This window comes from Cariama cristata, unplaced genomic scaffold, assembly GCF_000690535.1.
Source record: "Cariama cristata isolate BGI_N322 unplaced genomic scaffold, ASM69053v1 scaffold9889, whole genome shotgun sequence".
Classification (NCBI taxonomy): domain Eukaryota; kingdom Metazoa; phylum Chordata; class Aves; order Cariamiformes; family Cariamidae; genus Cariama; species Cariama cristata.
Window position 1 is genome coordinate 9,035 of NW_009635289.1, and position 10,118 is coordinate 19,152.

At 50.3% G+C, this 10,118-nt stretch overlaps 1 protein-coding gene across 1 annotated transcript in view; it reads left to right on the forward strand.

The window, feature by feature from the left end:
- Positions 1–2,219: 2,219 nt before the first annotated feature.
- Positions 2,220–10,118, forward strand: part of SAMD4A (sterile alpha motif domain containing 4A) — a gene marked incomplete at both ends in the record, with an annotated part of 18,267 nt that continues 10,368 nt past the window's right edge. The window contains 3 exons of the mRNA XM_009707478.1: positions 2,220–2,483; positions 7,757–7,866; positions 8,483–8,569. Coding sequence (XP_009705780.1) covers positions 2,220–2,483; positions 7,757–7,866; positions 8,483–8,569 — 461 coding nt within the window. The remainder of the gene's footprint in view (positions 2,484–7,756; positions 7,867–8,482; positions 8,570–10,118) is intronic.

Below are 10,118 nucleotides of genomic sequence, written 5' to 3' on the forward strand. Positions count from 1 at the left end.
CCTGGCTGGGGGTTTTCCACCAAGAACTCGTTTATATTAGGAAATAACATGCGGAGGAGCCGCGAGTGGTTTTGATGAACTCCGACCGATGCAGAAAAGGGGGTTAGGGAGCTTTGGTGCTTTAGGAGGAGAAGCAGTGAGAATGATGAATTTCCCTCCAGGTTTTGTACAGAGATAAGAAATCTGATTTCGAAAGAAAAATCGACGAGTTTTTGCTTCAGTTTCATCTGGGCTGAAAGGTCATTTTTAACCCCTCTGCCTTCAGATTTCCCTGGAGTAGAAAATCTGCTTTTCACTTCATCTACCCCGCAATGAAGCTTACAGCCGCTAATTTTGAGAAATTAATGTCTTTCTGCAGAATTTGCCCTTGTCTCTAGAAACGAGTCCTTGTTCACGGACCAGCGCGGCTGTTTCGTTAGCCACCGCGATGTGAACCCCCGCCTCTGTACCCAGGGCCACCTTGAAAACAGCAGCCTTGGCTTGGGTTTGATGCAAACCAGAAAGGATCTTCCCATCGCGCTGGATCCAGAACTTGTCCCAGTCATCCCAGTGGGCGATGATTCACGGCTCAGCTCAGCGACACCTAAATCCAGAGATTTTTTTGGGAGGTCTCAGTTATCAGGAAACAGCCCCCATGAAGTTCAACTAATTTCATCACGAGTAACTGCAAGAAAACATTAAATAAGTGTTTTACATCCTAACTCTGTACATTAAAATACATTAACTACATTTATGGCTTAACGGGCAGTTTAGTGAATGAAGGAATTTGAGTTTTGTTAAGCCAACAGACCAATCTTTTCATATCTTTTTCATTGCAGGAAACAAAGATGGTTTGTCCTTATCCATCTTTTCTTCTAAATACCATGTATTACCCCTGCTAACCAACAGACCTGAGAAAAACATATCTCAGCCTTTAAGGAGATAATTAAAAATTAATGAGACGGTATGGAAGAAGAGCAGTGGACAATGGAGACCATTCCGTAAAAATTGTATTTAAAAATCTGTTCAAGTTGCAATGCTTCTGTCAAAAAGTGTCCAAAACTCTATGATTTGGGGTTTTTTAATACTTTAGCCTACATAAGACATATTTCTGTACTTGACTGAAAGGCAAATAAATACCTACCCATTGTAAAGCCTTTCTCGAGCAATAACTCCAAATCACAGGAGTTGGTGCCTTGCTCTTTTCCTAGCGGTCTTTAAGTTATTTTTTAAAAACAAATTGAACTTGATGGTATCAAAATTTCAGCCAGGAAATACAAACCTGTATACAACTGGGAAGGAAAAATAAATCCAAAGCCTTCCGAAGATCTTTTCGGGGGGGGGGTTGGATTCAGCCTCACCTCTTTGTCATGGGTGTATTTTCACCGTTGCTTTGGGTGTTTGCTTTTGCGGAGGGTCAAAAGGGATGTGCTTGGAAACGCACCTGATGGGCGGCTGAGCTGGGATGCTCTCATTGCTGATGATAACTCAACTAAGTGCAGGATCTTAGTAGGACTCAACAAGGCTTAGACATTTCTGTGGATGATAAGTACCCCCACGATGACGTTAGGTAGATGTATAAAAGCTCGTGCTTCGGGGCATAAGCCAAGTCCTAACCCAAAGGGAGAGACAGAGAAACTTCCCCTGGGTCTCTGTGAGGACATTCCCATCCTGGGAATTTTTATGCCTTTCCCAGAAAGATACAGGTCTGGATAATTTTAGGAGGGCGAGTTTCATGACCTCAGTGTAGTCACTTGAAAATTCCCATTACACCTGCAGTAACAGCGAGGAAGACAACTGCCCGGCTCCCGGGCTGGCGAGGGGCAGCAGCCCAGCACCCAGCGCGGTCCCGTGCTCAGCTTTGCTGTCGGTACGTGACTCCGCACGGGGGGAAAACCTCCAGAGCTGCTCGATTGGGTTTTTTTCCCAGAGATGCTATCCACGCAACGCCTTTCCTTAAGCAACCCGACGTAGCTCGTGTATCCCCATCTCCTTGCAGGTGCTCCCATCCCCTTTGCTTCCCGGGAGGCAGAGCGAGAGCACAGGGTAGGGTTCAGGTAGCCGCGGGCACTGCGAAGCCATCAGCGAGGCACCGTGGCCAACCACCACCCATTTTATGATTTCATTAAATTTTTAATTTTTTTTTTTTTTCGGGGGACTCTGCTGCATCCCGGGCCGCGAGGGGGGGTGGGAATAACCTCTTTGATTTGATTTTTTTTTTATTTTTTTTTTTTTTCCAGTTCTCTCAGGCCAGACACACCACAGCCCTTTGAAACGCTCTGTGTCCCTTACCCCACCCATGAATGTGCCAAACCAACCTTTAGGACATGGATGGATGTCTCATGAGGACTTACGAGCTAGAGGACCCCAGTGCATCCCTTCCGATCATGCCCCCCTGTCTCCACAAAGCAGTGTAGCCTCTTCGGGAAGTGGTGGGAGTGAACATTTAGAAGATCAGCCTTCCGCTCGTAACACATTCCAGGAGGAAGGGAGTGGGATGAAAGGTGAGTGAAAAACCAGATGCCTTTCCCCCCCGACCCCAGCACCCAGAGGCAGGAGGGGAAAAGCCATTATCCCGGCAGCGCGGGGCTCGGTTGGCGGTTTTGGGCGAGAGTCCTCGTAACCGAATGGGGCCTTTCGACGTTTCTTCCTGGCTTAGGAATTTAGGTTTAGGGGAATACGTTAGGTTTTCTTTTAAGCAGCGGCTAGTCCTGATCTGACGTCTGACAGTTGGGTGCCGGTGAGCTGGTTTTGCCCCAAAATCCTGCAAGCTGCCAGCTTTCCAAAAAGTTGGATTTTTTCCATAGCCTGTGGCTTTTGGCTGCCAGTGGTGCTCTTTTCTCTTTCTTTTTTATTACGGTAAAAAATAGCTTAGCGTAAGTTTAGCAAGCCACGTGTGATTTACCATTGCGGTGTTTGGTACCCACTGACTGTTTGGGGAAGTTTTGGGTTAGGATACTTATATGCAGTGAATTTATCCTGTGTGTTTCAGTTGATTTTGCCATTACACCTGCATTTCACGGAGACTTTTAGCAATAAATATGTGTGAACCCGTTAGTAAACAAGGCAGAAAGGAAACCTTATTGCTGCGGTCAAAGATGGAGACCAAACTTCAGGCTCTAGAGGAATAAATAGATAAAAAATGGGCAAACACTCAGACTAGATTCCTGTGAGCAGGCAAAACGACTGAAAATGAACCCGCAGCTATCAGAGACTGATTTAAACAACTGCAGTTTTGCCTAACGCAAAGCAACTCAATTGTGTAAAGACCAACGATGTATCGGAACGAGGAATTTTTTTTAATAGTCGCAAGGTCTGATTTTATTCTAATTACAGACAAATGCAGATGCGTGTAAATCTCTGTCATGTGGAACTGCGTTGGCCTTGGCGCTGACTTTGATGTGCCTGATAGAAATGCATGAAAAAACCCCACACGGTTCCCCCGTGGGAGAGATGCTGGGGGCTCAGCCCTCTCCCCGGCTGGACTTTGCACCGTAGCGTTGCTCTGGGGTGGGGGCAATGGGCTGTAGATGGGACAGGAGAGTTTTCTGAGCACGGCGGCCTCGCAAAGCCGGGCTTTGCTTCTCAGCGGCTCTTTTTGGGAGCAAGTGATGCAGAGGGGTCTGTTTAACACTACATTTCTTCAGGGTTCTGGTGATGGAGCTGGGGAGGAGACCGTGGGGAGCTTGGCTCCCTGGGACCCACAGCTGCAGCTCCGAGACCTGCACAGATAGAAACTTCCCAGGGCAACGCAATCGATCTATACGGCCAAATCTCCGAAACTTAAAGGTGTTATTGCCCAAGCTGTCCGCCAGCAATAACCAATTAAAGAAACTCCAGATATTAAGACAGCCCGTTGCTGCTGAATGCAGCCCCGCGCCAGGGAGACGGCTGCCCTTCCTCGGGCCATCCCTTCCCGGGCATCCTTCTTCTTTGGAGGAAGGTTTGCAAACATTAAACCTGATCCCCCCGCATCGCTGAGTCAGCCAGTTTGCTTTTGTCCCGCTGTCCGGGGACGTGCGAAACAGACGTCGGCAGTCTCTGGTGTCTACGACTCTCATGTCCTCCCCGCTCCGCTGTATTTTCTTCAGACTGAACCAATCCAGTTTTTTCCCAGATGATGTTTTCTAAACTTGGGGTTGTTCTTGCTTCTCTCCGCCGGGTTTTTTTCCAGAAAGTCCATATTTTATTGAAGGTGTGTCACCCAAAACTGGACTCGGGAGCAGAGCAGAGACTTGCCATATAGCTCATCGTCCTCAAACAACAACACACCACCCTGGGCTGTGTGTGACCCGTTGTATCCCCACAGCTTTCCTGCAAAAAAAAGTACTGTCCGTTCCCAGCCCTCGCTTCGTGCCATTTCTTGTTCCTACAGAAACACACAACTTTGTGCATTTTTATTGGGTTGCATCTTATTTCATCCAGACCGGTTGCTCGGTTTGCCAAGTCCCTTCTCTGAATTGCAGCCACGTCTCTCCGAGCGCCGGCAGGCTCTCGTGACTCGGTGTCACCCGTACTTCTGGTCAGCTTTACTCCTTCTTTAACACCCTTCGGGGCTTCCAGGAGGATAGTGGGGAAACCAAACCCACAACTAAACCCCCATCCAACATGGCTTAGTGTTTCATCTCCCCTAACATCACCGATTTCTCTCCTTTCCATCTATCTTCATGCCCTGGTGTCACCTGTTTCTCTCCATCTATCTTCGTGCTGAAGGAAAAGTGTCCTTTGGCTTTTTCCCAGCCCCTGGTTTCTCCAGGGGGAAATGCAAACACTTTGTTCCCTGCGGAGCCCACCCGTCCGTCCATCCATCCCTTCCCGGGGTTTGGGTAGGGCTAGGGGTTTCTGCTGCGAGTACATCCATGGCTTAGCACGGTGTGCTATAAGGGCACTTCTGCAGATGGCTTGTGTCTATATTGGCCTCTGTATAGATATAATTGGCAGGGTGAATTGTTTTCCTTCTAAATTTCCATGCCAGCACCCAGATATACGTATGCCGGCCAAACTCTGGCATTTAATGCCTATAGGGGATGATGTATGTGAAGTCCTCGCTTTGCTGCTCTCATCAGGCGCAGCGTTTCTGCCGGCCGTGCCATGACTTTGCAATTAGCTCCCGGTAATCGGTGATTAAAGAGTCGCTCTGCGGGTGGGTGGCTCACTGCTCCGTGGGGAGCGTTAGGAATTTTGACTTTCCAAGGACCATGAAATTGTCTTTAGATGACCTTGTACCTCCTGGTTGCCTCTTTTCCATGAGAAGGGGGGAAGCCCCACCGCCATCCCTCTATGTACTGGGGTAGCTCCTTCTCCCCATCCCCACTGGCAAGGGGGTCCTGGGACCGTCGTAGCTCCCCAAAATTAGGAGGTGGTCCAGGGAGGCTGATGCAAAGGGAAAGAAGAGCTGCTTCTGAGCTCTGACCCTCTGCGAAGGTTGGAGATGGGTTTTCTGCAGGGTTTCGTGTCTATATGAAGTTGCATCTCTCTTCTGAAGGTATCTCCATGGGCTTTGCCATTGGCACGGACATGCACCAAAGGCAGATGTCCCCAGGGGACATGGGATCAGGTAGACACTTTATGGTGTGGTTTTGTGTTAAAGTGAAGTTGAGATTCAATCCCGCCAGTCCCACGCTGGAAACAGGGCTTTCTGCTGATAGCTTTTAGGTTTTTTAAACAGAAGATGGGTTTAAGAGACCTCCAGTAGCAGGTTTTAGGACAGTTGCATGTCGGGACTTTTGGAAAACGGCAAAGTTCGGCCTGTCCGTGCTCAGTAACTGCTTTGCCCCCGAGTTTGGTGTGGGGTCAATCTCCTTCTGTGCAGCGTTTGAGGAGTTTCATTGAAACGCGAATCCCGGTGTGTGTCAGAGGACGGAGAGCAAACCGCAGCGTTTTGGGGCCGTTCACATCCCCTGCTGGGATGCGAGTGGGGTTTGGGGTCAGCCCGGGCAGTGGGCAGCAGGAGACTTGTGGCAGATGTAAGAATTGCCTTAGGGGTCCACGCCAATGCTTTGTCTTACCCTGTCCTCTCCAGCGACAAGGTGTTGGTTTGGGAAGAGGTCTGTGATGATCTGTGACTTGCATCTGGTACTCAGCAGTGTGGGGCTTTCTGGACAGAGACCACCCACACCACGGGATGTCCCAGCAGTGGGACTGTCCTCTTTGTGTCATCTCATCCCTTTCCGAACCAAGTCTGACCTCACTCTTTGCAGTCAGATCAGCCTAGAAAACCTTTAAGGTTGGCTACGTTCATGATGGTTATTGGACATGGCCATGAAGGTTGTCCTCATGCTGGCCTCAGGGATGGTGAGCAGAGCACCAGCACCCACAGCAGCCCCAACCTGGCAGCAGAAGCACGTAGTGGGTACAAATCCCTCCCGAAAACAGTGCAAGCCCCCATTCCTCCTCCCAACTCGGTGGGCACGTTGGGCAGAGGAGCCCCATCGAGGCAGCCTCATCGCCAACCATCACTCCTTCCCCTCGGGCTCTCCTGCCTGCCGTGGGACGTGGGGTCCCACCACCCACTCGACACGTACCCCTATATCAATCCGGGAACGATCAAAGAGAGGGGAGATGTTGCTGCTAACTGGTATTTAGCCCCAAAAGAGACATTTCCTGAGCCTCCACCTGCTCTCTCCATTCATGGTGTTGGGTTTGGTGCTTTTTGGGGCTGAAACACTGGTTTTTCATTGTTACTGCACCCGGTGTGGGTTGAAACGGGGCTCCCGGGTGTCTCACCGGCCAGGAAGGAGACAAGGACTAATGGACAAGGGTATTGCGGGGAGCGGAGCGCGTGAGCTCGGTAGGCTACGGCAGAGCTGCTGTCGGGTGGTAGGTGCTAAATAAAGCAGGTCCTGATTTGGCACAGCATTCGGAGTCTTTAGGATGCAAAGCAAAAGCGTCATCACGGGCACTGCAGCAGCACAGGTATCTGCAGGGCTCCCCCTCCCCTGTGGGGTGTCACCACGGGCCCCCCCGAACCTATGAAACCCCAAGTAGCTGCTGAGCAGGCTGGAGTGGGGGAGGCTTGCTTCCCATTGCCTTCTCCATGGAGGACACCCCGTCATGGGGTCTGGTGGGGTTTTGCATGTTGCAGAGGAAGGATTCCCCTCCCAGGTCCCTCCCTGTGAAACCGCATCGATGTCAGGAGGATAAAAGTATTTTTGGGTACCCATCCAGCCGGGGACAGAGGTGCTACACTGCAGATAACAACTGGGAAGGAAGAAGTCATTTCAGTCGGTGCATTTTGAGGTCCCAAGTCACCCTTCTGAAACAAGCTGTGGGACGATCTTTGATGGCACATCATTTTTCTATGCTCAAAAAAAAAAAAAGTCTCTTTTATTTCTTTTTAAGCAGCCATTTAAATTTTCAGCACATACCATCTTCCCTCACGTCATAAATCCGTGTCTGCCACCTGCAAACCAGCCATTTGCTCGTCCTAAGCTCGACCCCACCATTACCTTCGGTGGTTCCTGGGAAAAGGGCAGCGAGGAGCTTGGCATGCGGTGGCACGACACCGGCTCCCCATGGGCTAATTCCTGGTGGCTCAGCCCCAGAAACCCAACCTCTGAGGACGTGTCCTCACCCAGGGGCTGGTTCCTCCTACCATCCATATCCATAGCACTATGTCCTCCATAAGGTCCGTGAAGTTCAGTAAGGTGTCCGAAGCACCGGTGCGATGGTGGATGGCACCTATCAACTCCTTGCGTTGCTGTCGATGCTATTGCCCACGGTTAAGCGATGTCATGAACTCAACGGGCGCTCTCATCTCCTTACTTTTGTGCTGCAGATGTCCCAGCCTGGCTGAAGAGCCTCCGGCTGCACAAGTACGCTGCCCTCTTCTCGCAGATGACCTACGAGGAGATGATGGCCCTCACCGAATGCCAGCTCGAGGCACAAGTATGTCCCACATCAGTTGTAAAGCGATTGGTCGCGGTCCCAACGCCTCCAGCGCCTCTTTTTGTGTTTTCACGTGGAAGGCGTTTTGCCCGCTGGTGGTTGGGAAGCAAACAGAGAAAGGAAAATTGGGTCTTGGGGAGTCAAAAAACCCACATTGTGCCTGAAAAAGGCCTCGTCCCAGATGTCTTACTGGAGTCCCAGCACAAACGTCCCATCACTGGGAGCCACGCTTGGGTTTCTTTGCAGTTGGGATTAAGTTCAGGAGTTTCAGGGGCACGGTCTGCAGTACCCAGCTCCTTTAAAGTCCGTGGGGCTTTGGTGACCGATTCCCTTGTTAACCTTGGAAAACGTCCCCGCTTTCAGATCCACCTCTGTGTTATCCTCGGGATGAAGGGGACCGGTCAGCACCTTCGCTTTCGCTGTGCGAGGTGTGCCGCGGAGGGACAGACTCTATCTTCAGCAAGTCTCTAAGTGCCTTTCTATGTCCCCCGCTAATCCCTGCCCTCGGAAATTGGATTAATTTATAGCAGCCCTTTTTGTTTAGGGGAGGAAGGGTTTGGGTTGACCCGGCTGTCCTGTGGAAATGTTAATGCCGGGCTTTGTGCTGTTTTTGCAGAACGTTACCAAAGGCGCAAGACACAAAATAGTCATCAGTATCCAAAAGCTAAAAGAAAGACAAAACCTGCTCAAATCTTTAGAAAGGGTAAGTAATCACAACCACTTTTGTATGTATTCTTTTTCAAGAAGCCAGGAATTAATTCTGGGGTGAAGCACTCTTTGGTTACACATGTGGTTGGGATCTTTTGCAGCAAAATCTGTTGTTGGCTTGGCCGCAGCTGGATGATGTCTCAAACACTTCTGGACCAGATGTAGGTTTTATTTAGGGCTGTATTTTGTAGAGTGGGTCCTAATGCATCTCCAGCCCTCACGCAGCTGGGATGGATGTACCCTGCAGCACTGGTACAAGCCCTGGGCAGCACCACCTGAGCTTTGAGTGATGGAGGGCACCATCCCAGTGCCGCTGATGGGAAGGTGGTCACCCATCTGCTGAAACGTGGGGCAGGACCAGCTCTAGCTGCTGGAGAACCAGCTGGGCAGAGCCTTTAATCCCTGGTTATCCCACGGCCACTCGGTTCTCTCTCCCTTCTCCATGCCACCGTCCATCTCACGAGACCCCTCCACGCATGGGGTCAGCACGGGGAACCCCGAGCCCTGCCCCTACCTCTCCATCCCCCCAAAATTTCCCAGTGTCTGTCAGGTTGAGGGGTACTGCACTTTTCTGGAGCATCATATGAGCAACCTGTCCCCAGATAAAAAGCCAGACACGTGTGTCAGTGCCTGAACAACATCTTGAATTTCCAAGGATAACAAATAGAAACTTCCTTGTCACTTCACCGAAAGCTTAAACTCGCCAGAAATGGCTGTCGGAGAAGCAGCAGCGCCACGGATTTGCTGAGAGCAGCTCACCCAACCTCTCGCTATTTGTTATCACAATATTATATTATATTTAATTGCACCGTCTTCAAACAGCAACTTGCAGAGCCTCCCACTAGGGGCTTTTAAATACTTCTGTGGTGGGTTGCTATTTATTGGTGTTTTTGTTAGCTCACTGCTTCACTATTTATTTATAATGTGGAATTGTACTCAGAGTATGGCAGGAGCTCATAAAGCCATATTTACCTCCGTATATTAATAATAACTCTTAAATCCAAGAGACAGCCCACTGGATTGAGCTTGCTTCAGCGATGTGTTTTCCAGGCGATTGCACAGCCTCTTCCCCCGCTTCTCCGCCTGGGTTTTGAAATACGGTATCGATGGAGTGGCGCGGGGCGGGAGCCGAAGCCCGGTTCAGCTGACGCGACCAGCCACGCAGGCTGTAAAATACAGGAGATAAGTGGCAGGGACTGGTTTTGAGCCCTCGTGGGGTGGGTTTGGGCTGTGGGGCTGTGACCGTGTCCCACTTTACTGGGACTCAGAGCTGCCTGTAAGCTGCTTTACTTGGGAGGAGACGTCTCTGGTTTTCCAGGCTTCCCATCCAATTTCTTTTTGCTAAACGGGAGCATGTGTGGGACTTGATTTTTTTGGGCAGTGTCTCACTGCTAAAGATTGCGGCTTTCTTGGAAAGAGCTGCTCCACCCCTCTCCGCCGGTTAGCAGAGCAGGATTTTTTTGCCCCAAAAAAATAAAGCCCAGCAGACTGACGCCAGGTCTTCGAGAGAAGTGGAGCCGAGACATCCGAGAGCGAGCTGGGGG